Here is a 13,598-nt window from a genome sequence, read left to right as displayed (position 1 = left end):
AACGCCCACCATGACAAGTGAAAATCTCACTCGAGCAAAGCAGAGGACCCATGAACAGTCTGTCATCACAACAGCATCACAGTCATTTTTCTATTTATCTGTAACTTTTACACAGCAGCCATGCATAACAATTATGCCAAAAATCTCCTTTGACACTTGCTCAAGTGGCGTCACAAAGTTATGTCAGTTATACAGCAATGTCTGTCTAAAGTTTGAGAACTTTAGCCATAAGCTGCTGGTCGCACCAGACCGACTAAAAATGTAGCAGCACAACCTCTGAGTGTTTTAAAGTGAACTGAATTGTCTCTTTCAGGAGTTATTTATAGTCTCAGTTTAAATTACTTGCAGCATTACTTGATATTGGATGCTCTAGTGTCACGCTGTGTCTGGTGTAAAGCCCCTGAGCGCCGGTATTTCTTTATAACATTAAATATTTATGACAAAATGAGACAAAAAATTCCTACTTATTATTATATAGGTCAAATATTCAAAATGTTCCTTTCATATTTTCAAAAGGCTGTGGTTTAAAGGTTTGAGTCACACTAAGCAAATGACTCCACCGCCGTCGTCAGATTCTGATTCAAATGTTGCATTTTCTGTTCATGTATGACCTGCTTAACCTAAGACGCTGTTTAATAAAAAAAATAATAATAAAGAAAAGGTTTTCAAGGCAATTAAGGTGCATTATTTTGAATTTATTTTTTTGACTTGTTATGAACTTCACATCCATGGACTTACACACACAGTGGGCTTATAGGCTTATTAGGTGCCCGCTCTAGTGGAGCAGTCAGACCAGTGTTTACAGGCAGATAATTTGAGACGTATCACCATTATGACGGTGCTGAAATGTTATCAGAATAATCAGATCAGCGGTTCAGAGGAGGTTCTACATATTTTTCACACAACCACCTTTTGTCCACGATAGCACACACATTTTTGTGGGAATGACCCTTTTCAGACATAAATGGCCGCTTTCATTAGCTTCGTTTTATCATTATCTCCATCAGTATCTGGTACAGCGTAGGTATGAATGGTAGATGGTTTGGTCAATCCATCGGCGGAATTTGGAAACGGCCGTGTAGACTCCAGGAAACTTGGCATCACCGCAGCCGTTGCCCCAGGAGACCACGCCATAGACCCGCCCCCCGCACACCAGTGGCCCGCCAGAATCACCCTGCAAGGACAAGACCACGCCCTCCATCACCTGTCATGTGACGATGTACCTCATGAGAAAACAATTAGGTCAGACCTTCTCATAGTGTACTGTGAAGCTGTTTGAATGTCCTTAATATTCATGTTACAGGAAAACAGCAAAGCGACTTAGCAGTGGGGTCTCAGACGTCCACGGCCTTTAAGGGGACAGTCGTCAATTTTAACTTAAATCCCAAGCTTTAACAGAGAAGAATGTTTTCAAACTGTACACTGTAGAATCAGACCCTTCCTCACAATAATGACACATGAAATCACATTTTCACATGTAAAATGGGCCTGTTACACTTAAGATATAACGCATGCCTTTTATAACATGTGAAATTAACTATGTTCTCTTATATGTGGATTTATCATGTTTGACCCATACACATGGCACTGATGCTTTTATTTGTCTTCACATGTACCTGCATGTGAGTTTAACACATGTGAGTTGATGTCACAACATTTAAAAGAAACTTGATAAAGTCTTATGTGCCACAGGGAAATTTTTACCACACACACACACACACACATGCAAACGAGACGTGAGAAACAAACTGTATGGTTGGATTCACCACATCTCTTGTTGCCAATTGTAAAAGCCAACACACAAAGTTGACTCCTGCAGGATTAAATATAGCACATTTTAATTGGTCATTCGGCTCTTTACCTAAAGCACAATATTGCCTACTGGTATATCACACGTTGAATTTCATGTAATTTTTCTCTCACATTACGTAAAGGTTGGAGGAGAGTCGTGTTACAAATAACCATATCAGATGTTGTTGTCTGTGGCTGTGAAAGACAGTACTTCAAAATCAAAGCAGTGTTTTCAGTCCTGATGCTATTTCAGGGTTGCTTCTCCATCTCCTCTATAGCTATCACAACTAATATGGTTCCTCAGGGTGCACTGACACGTCTGCTTAATGAAAGATTGTAGCTGAACCAACACATGACGAACTGTACCCTCATACTGTCAGGGGATGAGCTTCCCAAAACTGTGTTATTGTTTCGCTTTAATGTGAACTGATGAAAAGAGGATGACTGCACTATCTGATATACACTGAGAACCAAGGCCGGCACCTTAGAGAATTTATTATTTCTAAATGGATTTAATGGCTTTTCACAGATCAAATGTTGGTGTTTGTCATGATGGAGCAGATTGGACATTAGTGTGCAACGCCCACTTACGGCACAGTTGTTTAAAATGACTGTTTGATGCAAGTGAATGAGGGTAAAATGGGGTTTGTAACTTTGTACCTTGCATGCATCTTTCCCCCCAGTCCTGTAGCCGGCACAAATCATGTTTGCTGTGATGTTTCCGTTAAAGGACTCGCTGCTGTTACACCTTGCAGTTGAAACAATGGGCACCGTGACCGTCCTCAGGGTGAAGGGGGCCTGGCCTCCGCCCAGACTGTTGTAGCCCCACCCAGACACCCGACACACCAAGCCTTCGACCACTCCTGTCCCCTGCCTGGGCAGAGGCGCCAGTGACACGTATTTGTTCAGCACCATGGGGGCTCGCAACTAGACAGAAAAACGGAAAAAAATCCAAATATACAATACAGTCGCGCTAAAAAGCTTCATCAGTGTTTTATGCTTTAACCAAGGATCAATAAGAAAATTATAAGAATTATAATTCAATCTGGTAGTCCTTGTCATCTCTAAGGAGTGAAAAATCTCCTATAAACCTACTGTACCCAACAACAAACAGCAGGAAAGTAAAGTTAGTGACCAGCTGGGGAGGGAAGTGAGGAAGAGAGCTAATGTTGCTCCGTGTCTGTGGTGTGTTTGAATTGGCATCTTTATGCTGTGTTTAGGATGAAATAGATTTGAAATAGACAATGTTTGGATTAGTTTGTTCCTTTATTGATTTAGAATAAAGGATTTAAAAAAAGGTAAAAAGATTCAATAAAGTAAAACAAGAATTGGAAAAGATTTCTTTTCTGACTACTATGGAATTATACATGGTATGTCATAAACATTTTTGTCACTGAAAGAAACTCTACAGATTATCACTCCACCTCTGCATATGAGCGGAAATAAAGCAGTAATCCTCCTCTACAAAATTCATACTCTACATATAATTGTCTGCACCTACACAAAAATATAAAATCAATATCAATAATTTACCATACAAAATCAATAGTTTGCCACACATCCAGAAAGCAATATTTCCTTTGCATTTATGCTGTTTTAAATCTTTACACATTAAGTGCTAAGAAGATTAGCACTTAATGTGATAAGAAGTATTTGAACGCTTAGATAAGATAAGAAGTATTTGAACGCTCCTGTAACTCTTGCAAAATTTGGAAAAATATGTCCAAAATTATGCAACGACATGCAAAATCGCTAAATCGGCTAAATCTCTGCACTATGTGTGCTGCACCTTAATGAGCATGATGTCCGCATTGTTGGTGCTCCTGTTGTAGAGAGGGTGGGTGACCAGCCTGTGGGGTTTGGCGTACTGCTCGGTGCCCTCAAAGGTGTTCACTGTGTAGTCACCTGCCACTATCATCATGTGCTCTGCCCTAAAAGACAGGTTATGTTCATTTTACATCACAGTTGTTTAAAACCACTAATAATCATCAGTTTATATTTCTGAAAACATTTTTAGTATCCTAGTTGAAATGAAAAACACACCAACAGGCACAGAAGACAGGAGTGATGTGAAATGACACTCGTGACAAATCATGACCAGGTTTCAAAGTCACAGTGCAGAGTGAGCACCAGGGCTGCCATGAAGCCAGAAGCGTCTGTCTGCCAGGGAACAGTGGCTTACTGTGTGCAGGCAGGGCTGGGACAGTATGACAGAAATACTGAAAGGCCTATTTCCTGGCTCAGACAAGATCACACTTCACTCACACACACACATACATACTTATGCATGCACGCCAATTATGTGCCAAGGTCAGCTGACTCGACCACATCTGTGAGCTGTTTGACTTCCCGGTGGTCTGTATACGGGTTTACCTTGCATCCTGATCAAGCGACATCGTTTTGACATTATCTTCCCATAGAATGGATTTTTGCTTTTAGACATCTGCTGGGACCATCTGCTCGCAGTATGAAACCATGCCAAATTAGTTTCTACGCAGTGACTTCTACAGAGGCCACTGAAAGAATGCCAGAAGGACGTCACTGTAAGTCTTTCAGAAACAGTTTGATTTTTACCTTGAGCAAAATCTCTGATAGGAATATCAGCTCAAGGGAAGGAGTATTTAAAAGAGATCTATTCAAGAAGCAGAAAACAGCCGTAATCCTTCACCGATGGTCCTACCCTCAACCAGTTAGTTTAGGGTTGATCAAATCTAAAGGTATCATGTTTGCCATCTTAATCGTGTTTAGATGCCATTATGCTTCATCAGAACTGCTTGTTTAGGAAGCCTCCTTCCGCCTACATGTTCCCGTTTCAAAACTGGGAGGGGGTGGCAATCTGACATTCACACCTGTTTTATGCTGTGATTGGAGAAAGTAAGCAGGATTTCTGTGCATTAATTCTTTACAAAACTGTTACTGTGCCCCATTATTTCAGCATTTAAACAATCAGCACGTCTCGCCCACTCCCCACCTTCAAGTGTGGAGCGGATAATAATGTGGTCAAACAACACATCATATAAACTAGCTGCTTTCCAGAAAAAATCCTGCTCCTTTAGTTTATCATGCTTTTAACACCTGCTGATTATCACTGATGGGACTCTTTTTAGTTTTGCAGGTATTATGAAATAATAAAAAATTTTGCCTGACGGTATCCCTCAATGAAAAGTCATTTCATGAGAGTTCATCACCTGGGGGGGACACGATTGTCTGTGACAAATTTCATGGCAATCTATTCACTAGTTGTTTCACTCCAGACTAAAAGCATCAACCTTATGGTAACACAAGAGGAAAAGTCTGGAGATCATCAGAGTCATTAAGATACTTCCAGACACCATGAATGAAAAACCTCATAGTAATACATCCAATACTTGTTTGGGATATTTCAAGAAATATCATCAACTAATTGATGACAAGAAGTGAAAATTCTTACCCAATGTTACAGTGTGCTGCAGTGAGCACCCAATACCTGTGAACCAACGATCCACCGCAGAAGTGTTGGCCCCTGGTGCTCTGCAGCGACACAATGTATTTGATGGAGTTTGGCGCAGCAGTGTGACCACCTACGATACGGCCCTGCATGAGCACACGGCCTGTATGGAAACAAAAATATTTACAGGATAAGGCATTAAAGCTGTGGCTGATGGATTCAGAGCTGTTTAAAACTTCTGTGAAGAATCTCAGTCATCCAGGTCACAGGCTAGTAAATATGAAATACATCTAGTAAATATAAGTGTAATTTAAGATGTTTTCGCCTCCCTTCTACAGTTCTGGTGGAGGCTGATAGTTGCTGTTCCAACTCAGTGCTCACAAAGCTGATGGGGTGTGGACATCAAAAACTGCTTTCATCTACAGTATGAAGTACCCAAAAGAGTCTGCATAGGTAGTTGCCTACAGCACCCCAGGTATGGATTTCAACCATGTTTTAAAAAAAAATATCCATCCTATAAAACACGGAGAGTCTTGAGTGAACAAAAGGGAAACATAAAGAGTGAAGCCGCCCTAATCCCCCCTTCAAGCCCATTGACCCAACCTAACAATTAGTGGTTTTCTGTCACCTGGGAGGCCACTGCGTAATGAGGGTAATCCAATATAACCTGACCTTCTAGAGTCACCATCTCACTCTGGGCTCTGAAACATTAGAGTGGGGGCTCTCCCTGGCTGCGTTATGCAACAGCTCGACTACTGTACATTGGCTTTAGCTTACACAGTAGGAAACATGATGGGAACAGTAAAGGGACCACTTCGTGGGAATATCCACAATTCCTTACTGTAATATATTCCAATGTAAATATATTTATTTTTTTTGATGAACACCTGAGGAGAATAATCACAAACTAAACTGCCAACACTGTAAAGTAAAAGAAAGCAATTTAAAGGAGCAGTTCAACATTTTGGGGAATTATTCTTTTTTGCACCAAAATCTCAATCTCTAAATCTAAAAAAAAAATGAGAATTCGCAATTTTATAGAGTTTATAGAGGTTACTAGATCAGTTCTCAGGCAAGTATGCACTGATCTTTTCATCTAACTCTCAGCAAGAAAATTAATATGCGTATTATTTTTCCATATCTTGCAAAAATGTCAACGTATTCCCCCCAAAAATGGTTTACAACTTTTAAATTAATTCCTTCTTTAACATTTACTAAATGAAAGACCATTAAACAGAATCCAAGAATTAAAATGTAACAGGTCATCACCTACTTTGTACACAAAACTGGGAAAACATGTACTCACTGTGGACTGTCAGGAGGTCCAGCAGCACACAACCTAAACATAAGAGCGGACTCATCGTAGCTGTGAAGGTCTCAGGCCGTTATCCTACACCATACCAGCAGCTGAAGCACTGCAGCCTGACAGCCAGTGTCCTCAGCATCCACTCCTTTCTGGAAACAGGAGTCAGTCATGTCAACCTTTATCCTCAAGTTTCCTCTGAAAAAAGGAAAAGAAAAAGTTTTTAATTTCATCCTTCACCATGACATGCAGCACCAGGGTTCAGCACCAGCATTGATTGAAAAGGAAAGAGAGCAACAAAGTTCACCTTCAGAAGCTGCCCAGCACCACCCTGCCATCCCGGCACTATCACAACTCTTTCTCTCGACTTGTCGAAAGGCCTTACATTGTTTCCATGGCAACAGAGGGTATTGTGCCGAGCAGGTTCATCTATACTGTATCAGCACGCTCTGTCTGTGTCATCATCCAGGCTTATCCGTGCTGAAATGTTTCAACAGCCTACTGTGTATGTCCATGTTTGTGTGCCTGTGTATGAGTGTGTGTGTGCGCACACACACATGCATGGCTTTGTTTTCTATCTGTGGAGAGATTCGCATCTGAGTCAGGACAACAGAGAAGTATTCTACGCAGCCGAGACGTACAACTGTTCCTCTGTGTGAGCATGAATCATCAGTCATTATTGAGACCATGTCTGCAATGATAATAACTCATTATCATCAGCCTGATCATCATCATTATTATCATCATCACCGTCATCATCATCAGCCTTCTGGCAAGTCAGCATCATCCACAGCATGGGAGGAGAATCTTGCCTGACCTCCTCTTGTCCCACATTTAGAGCGAGCTGAATAATTGATGGTTCACCCAGTGGAATGGGAGAGATGGCTTTGTGTGGCCTCCCGCTGTCAGGTGTTTCCTGGACCAACACCCGCCCGACCTCGCAGACAGTCGGCTTCGAACACAAGGTTACTTTTTGACGCGTGCAGAAATTTGTTAAGTCTTGCAAAGATTTAGCCTGAAGTTGGTTGTCACAATATGAAGATATTTTTCAAGGGTCTTTTCAACCAAAATATTTTGTCACTTACCCCCTTGCACACGGCCATGCATGTAGATTTCATTATTCCAGAGCTAAAGGAACTTTGGCTCTGAAAAGACATGTTAGTAACTCAAGAACCACCTGATTAGACTTGCTTTGTGTAGTTTCTTTTTGTTTGTTTTTTTAACTCTATTGTATTTGCAATTTTTACGTTGTGTCTCTGTTTTAGTTCTTGACTTTACCTTTTATTGTGATATCTAATCCACAAAAGGTGCAATGTACTCACTCACTATCGTTACCACTGTTGAATATTTTAAAGGAGTCGTATTTTTGAGACATGCGCTCATTCGCTTCCTTGACAAGAGTCAGATGAGAGGATTGATACCAATCTCATAAACATCCGATATTCAGTGCTTCCAGGAAGTCTAGAACTAGAAATAGTTTAAGCACGTAAATCCCCGTAAAAGCCACACCTGATACTGTTTACATTTCTGTTTGTGTACAGCCTGAGCTAACCTTTAGCTTCATACTTTACAGATAGAATTGAGAGTGAAGTGAAAAAGAAAAATGAAGTGAAAGGCCATTTCACAAAAACTGAAGCTATTCCATTAAATGTTTTTTGTTTTGTTTTTTTAATGCTGTGAGCCAGAGCTGAAGATATATGAGCCTTACTGTGAAGTGATATTTGCCAACCAACAGAGAATTTGCCATCCTGTGGCATCACAGACATTGTGCAGAATGTTAAAAATCCTTTACAGCTATGTTAGACCAATATTATGCATGGCTGGATGCTGTGTAACTGCGAGCAAATGAGAAGTATGTTTTACTGTAATTTGAAGACTCTTGAAGAAGACTCTTGAAGAAGACTCTTGAATACAGTGATTAAATCTGTGGACAAACTGAAAGATACTCAATCTTTTAATATCAACATAAAAGTCTGGATGAAACAAGCGAAACGTGCTCCTCTCAGACTCATCACTGATGCGTCCATACTGCACATGCAGTTCTGTGCAGGACATCTGCCTCACTATATCTCTCACTGTCTCTCTCTCTCACTCACTCACTCACACACACACACACACACACACACACAAAGGCATCCTATTTGTCATCTCAGCTTTGCACCTGAGGGAAAGCCGAGCACACTATCACCTTTCACTTTAACAGTTGGAATGACACCTTGGGGAGTGTATACTGTATGGAAGCTATGAGTTACACACCAAAAGCTCCTGTGTGTGGGAACTCAGAATGGAAAGAGAAAACAAAAAAAAAAACCAAAAAAGAAGGTGGGAACCAAAATGAGAGTGACTGGTCAGATGGCAATGCATGAGAAGTAGGACTAGAAGGACTAGCATCATTTGCTTTGATTGTTTTATGGTAACCTTAAGGCATTTTGAGAGGAAAACAGAAAGACAAAAGACACGTGTGGCCAGTCTCAACTCCAAATTCAACTGAACAAAATTTCAGAGTAAAAGTTCTTCCTTGTTCAAAGTGAGGAATCAGTGATCTTATGTCAGTGCTGTTGTGTTTCAGGTTGAGGGCAAAAATATCAGACATCATGTGAGCTTTTTCTCTGCCCTCTGTAACATCGCTGGATACACGCAACATGTTTGGCAAGTGTATTCTATCATTTCTCTGTCTTGTTGGGTTTCATCTCCATAAAGCTTCACTTTGTCTCCAGTAGTAGACAATAGGCTGAATCTGTGAGAACAAAGGCCTTAGGAAGAGAGGCGTATTGAAAGAAAAGGCTGCTGTTTTTTGCTTTTTTTTGCGTTTTGTGTGTGTGTGTGTGTGTGTGTGTGCGTGTGTGTGTGTGTGTGTGTGTGTGTACTAGGTCACACTCTCTGCTTTCTGCGTGTAAGAGACACTAAGATATACAGAGGACAATGGCAGGGAACAATAAGAGTGAGAGTGGTTACGGTATAAAAGACGCCTGAGAGTTCTTAAGCCATGTCCCGGTATGAGAGGAGTGTGTGAGTGTGTGTGTGCCAGTGTGTGGTTGCTGGACTTGGACTGTTTTCTCACTTGACTCTAGATAAGGTGAGACAGCTTTGTATAGAATAGCTGTTAGTCTGATTACCTTTTGTTGTCAGTTAGCTGTGGGACGGTGGATTGATGGCAGAGTACCAACTGGAGTTTTATGTGTAATTTGTGTCATTTATTTCACAAAGACTGTGAAGAAGCAATGCAGCGAACAGGAAGTCTCTTTTTGTTTATACTTCATTTCAAACTATGCTCTGTAATTACAAAATGCAAACCGCATAACAAAGATGAAGTTCACATCTTAGTGCACAGCAAATGTTGAGACATTGTGCTTTAACGTGACTTGAGATGAGAACGTTTTCCAGAGTGAACAGCTTGTATCAATGCTGTACTGTCAACCTCTATAACCAAAAATTTAAGAATAATTTTGGGATATGTGGTGTGGAGGAAGACTTGACCCCAAAACACTGATTAATCCTGCTGGGATGCAACTGAAGAAACCCCCAGAAGTGAAATTATCTCTAAATTATCTTGTGTTATTTATGATTAATTATGATCATCTTGTGTGAATGTAAGGTACTTCACTGAATATCGACATTTACTACTTTTTGGTTATTGCGGCTGAAGATACAGCATATTGTCATACTACATTCAGAGTACAGGAAAATGGAGAATGCAACAGAATTAAAAATCTTACACCAGGAACATGATATCAGTTTTGTGTTGCTGACGAGTGATACTGACCACCCCTTGTCTTATTTGCAGCTACTAAGATGAACCTGGCTCCATCCTGTCTCCTCTCACTGCTCCTTCTGCTGGTTGTAACAGGTGTTTACATAATGTCATTTGTACTTTCAAACCTTCAGTCACACAGGACCGACTTCGTGTAACTTCAAGTGAAAACGAAAAGCTTATTTTGTGTTATGGAACAGACCAATATTTCATTCGTGACTGAATTCGGTGTTTCGGGGCTGATCCCCTCCTCGGCTCTTAGGTGTCCATGGAGGGAGGATCATCGGAGGTGCAGAGGTACAACCCTACTCCATCAAGTATCAAGCCTCCCTTCTGTTCATGAACAGCCACTTCTGTGGAGGAACCCTCATCCACCCGCAGTGGGTGGTGTCTGCTGCCCACTGCTGGAGGCCGTAAGTTACTGCAGTTTTACACTGAGGGCCAGAACGAGAATTAAGAATTAATTAAGAATTAAGAAGAATTAAGAATTGCTTTATTGGCAGTATATACTGTATATATATTTACATACACACACTGCATTTAATCCATTCTTAGTTGAACACACATGCAACACCTGGCAAATTACATGCAGTGAAACACACAGGAGCAGTGGGCTGGATCAGGCGTCCGGGGAGCAAAGTGGGGGTTAAATGGATTGATGGAGGCTAATGGAGTGGGGGAGCATTAATCACTTCACCACACTCAACTGAACACAGTGTGCTTTGCCTTCTCGTCCCAAAACTATATCAGATAAAAACATTAGAGTGATGAGGAACAACTGCCGTGTGTCTTTGAAAAAAGTTTCATATTGTCTGATCTGTAACTGATGGCTGATGAGCTCTCCTTTGTCTTCTTCTGTGCTCCTTTAGGAGTCACATGATCCAGGTGGTCCTGAGTGAGCACAACATCTTCGTGGATGAGGGCTTTGAGCAGAAGTTCAATGTCTCCTTAGTCATCAGGCACTACCAGTACACACACTGGTCATTTGACAATGATATCATGCTGATCAAGGTAAGAGATGATTGTGGAATATAACGACAGGGTTGAGTTTCGTTTCATATGGGATCTGGCATTGATCCTGTCTTTCAGAGTGAAAGTGAAAGAGTTGAAACCAGTTTTGATTTAGTCAGGGTTAAAGTTCAGGTTAGAAAGTTGTGGAGCTGATGAGGGAAATTGACGAATATGATTAAATATAATGTTTCACTGGAGATTTTCATTGGCAGTGGTGGGTTTTTTTCTTTCTTAACAATTAAGACAATTCCCATGATCCCACACTACTTCATGTCATCAAATGACTGAGTTTTGACTGAGAAGAGAAAATTTAATTTTATGCCAAGACATTTTTATCTCTATATATAAGAAACTAATTTAAAAAATGAAAGAGTTAACAAAAGGGAGCTAAACAATGAATAATATTTAGAGGTTACAAATATCAATCATATTTTTTGTGAGAAATAATAAGAAAAATATGCAAATACCTAGTAGCTATTGATGCAAATCTGGAATGTAGTGATGTATAGAGTATAGAGTAGCATAAAGTGGAAATTCTCAAGTAAAGCACAAATATGTCAAAATTATACTTACTTTCTACCACTGCTGACAGCAAAACAAATAAGTTAGTTACCTCATCATGGACCCACTTGTGACACGAGGTGATCGTTAAGTAGTTTATTGACTTCATTTCCAGTCAATACAAATACTGACTCACTGCTCTTTATTGTGCATCTTGAGGTTTTTTTTTAGTGAGGTGTCAGTACACTGTAACAATTTAACCACTGAAACACTCCAAATTATCTCCGGCTTCCTCCCACAATACCAAAAACATGCACATTAGGTTAATTGGCTACTCTAAATTGCCCCTAGGTGTGAGTGTGAGAGTGTGTGGTTGTCTGTCTTTGATGTTTGTGTGTTGGCCCTGCGATTGACTGGCGACCAGTCCAGGGTGAACCCCGCCTCTCGCCCATAGTCAGCTGGGATAGGCTCCAGCTTCCCCACAACCCTGACGGATAAGCGGTATCGAAAATGGATGGATGGATGGACTTACATTCAGCCCCCTTTTTGTATAATCTGACATACTAATGTACTCATCTGTCCTTTCCTTCCTCCATATGTTCATGTTTTATTCACTGTATCCCATTTTGTATTGAGTTTTTCTGCCATCACCATGAGGCATCAATCAATAGAGCAGAGAGCAGGGTCATGTAGAGGAGCAATAACCCTTTAACACAGCAGAAATTGTTTGTACTACAAATGGAAAATGTACACTGCTACCTGTAGAGTTAGCATTTCATGTTGAATGACAAAAGCATCTGTCCTCTGTGGTTTAGCTGGACCATCCAGCTGTCATTAACACCATGGTGGAGCCGGCCTCTTTACCGGATCCAAACCCACCCCCTCTGGCCGACCTTGCCCGGTGCACAGTCAGCGGCTGGGGCGTGACCTGGCTCAACAGCTACAGCCTCTCGCCTGTACTGAGGTCTGTGGATGTGAACATCTTTTCCAACTGCTGGTACTACTACTACTTCAGGATCACTGAGAACATGATCTGTGCTGGTTCTCTCTTTGGTGGTAAAGACTCCTGTCAGGTGAGGCTCAGCATTGTGTGTTTGCATGTAAGTCGGTGTGTGCGTGTGTGTGTGTGTGTGTGTGTGTGTGTGTGTGTGTGTGTATTGCTACTCACATATTTTGCCTGTGTGCTGCCTGTTGTTCCTGGATGCAAGGCTGATAAGAGCTTCTAAATAAAAAATACTGATTGTTGCAGCTTTACAATCTTTTTTATTCCACCAATTTTGTAAGAAATAAGTTTTTTTTTAATTATGATCACTTTGGAAACACAAAATTCAGATTCACACACACTTCATTCATCTGTTAGGATCTTGGCTCACTTTACTATGTGTCAAATTACGCAAACAAAAACTTTCAACTGTCTTCTTTTCCGTCCCCAGGGTGACTCAGGAGGACCTCTTGTTTGTAATGGTAAATTTGTGGGCATTGTGTCTTGGGGCATCGGCTGTGCCTATGCTTACTATCCTGGCGTCTACTCCAAGGTTGGAAACTACCTCGGATGGATCAACTGGGTCATCCAGAACAGCTAATGTGACTCTACTGTGATGAAGATTTGAGTGGATCCTAATGGATTCAAAACATTTTTTGTTGACAGTACTTTTATATCAGCATGAATACATTTGCTAAGTAACTTTTTTCCTACTTAGTGAATGTCGTGTGAGAGGAAAGACTCTAAAAGATAGTCTTACATATAAGCATACATATATATATGCAACTAAACGCACTTTCTATTTTACCATTATTCTACTTTCCAGAAGTGA

The 13,598-nt window shown here is 40.8% G+C and overlaps 2 protein-coding genes across 2 annotated transcripts; one reads left to right on the top strand and one right to left on the bottom strand.

The window, feature by feature from the left end:
* Positions 1-955: 955 nt before the first annotated feature.
* Positions 956-6,669, bottom strand: LOC124057188 (trypsin-like). Its single transcript, XM_046385323.1, has 5 exons — positions 6,525-6,669; positions 5,222-5,381; positions 3,581-3,722; positions 2,452-2,718; positions 956-1,174 (listed from the first exon to the last, which is right to left on the bottom strand). The coding sequence occupies exons 1-5, from the start codon at positions 6,577-6,579 to the stop codon at positions 1,004-1,006; spliced, it is 795 nt and encodes a 264-aa protein (XP_046241279.1). The 5' UTR covers positions 6,580-6,669; the 3' UTR covers positions 956-1,003.
* Positions 6,670-10,308: 3,639 nt separating this feature from the next.
* LOC124056623 (anionic trypsin-1-like) lies at positions 10,309-13,532 on the top strand. The gene is made up of 5 exons (XM_046384254.1): positions 10,309-10,368; positions 10,535-10,685; positions 11,142-11,283; positions 12,600-12,857; positions 13,218-13,532. The coding sequence occupies exons 1-5, from the start codon at positions 10,314-10,316 to the stop codon at positions 13,365-13,367; spliced, it is 756 nt and encodes a 251-aa protein (XP_046240210.1). The 5' UTR covers positions 10,309-10,313; the 3' UTR covers positions 13,368-13,532.
* The last annotated feature ends 66 nt before the right edge of the window (positions 13,533-13,598 follow it).

This window comes from Scatophagus argus, chromosome 3 (genome assembly GCF_020382885.2).
Source record: "Scatophagus argus isolate fScaArg1 chromosome 3, fScaArg1.pri, whole genome shotgun sequence".
NCBI lineage: Eukaryota > Metazoa > Chordata > Actinopteri > Scatophagidae > Scatophagus > Scatophagus argus.
Note: the sequence above shows the minus strand (reverse complement) of the source record. Positions and strands in the feature narration are given on the sequence as shown.

Coding starts and splice junctions, on each gene's coding strand:
- LOC124056623 (XM_046384254.1), top strand. CDS start 10,314: ATGAACCTGGCTCCATCCTGTCTCCTCTCACTGCTCCTTCTGCTGGTT. Junction 10,369..10,534: donor CCTTCTGCTGGTTGTAACAG/GTGTTTACATAA, acceptor CTCGGCTCTTAG/GTGTCCATGGAGGGAGGATC. Junction 12,858..13,217: donor GTGGTAAAGACTCCTGTCAG/GTGAGGCTCAGC, acceptor TTCCGTCCCCAG/GGTGACTCAGGAGGACCTCT.
- LOC124057188 (XM_046385323.1), bottom strand. CDS start 6,579: ATGAGTCCGCTCTTATGTTTAGGTTGTGTGCTGCTGGACCTCCTGACA. Junction 5,382..6,524: donor GGACCTCCTGACAGTCCACA/GTGAGTACATGT, acceptor GTTTCCATACAG/GCCGTGTGCTCATGCAGGGC. Junction 3,723..5,221: donor GCAGCACACTGTAACATTGG/GTAAGAATTTTC, acceptor CCTGTCTTTTAG/GGCAGAGCACATGATGATAG.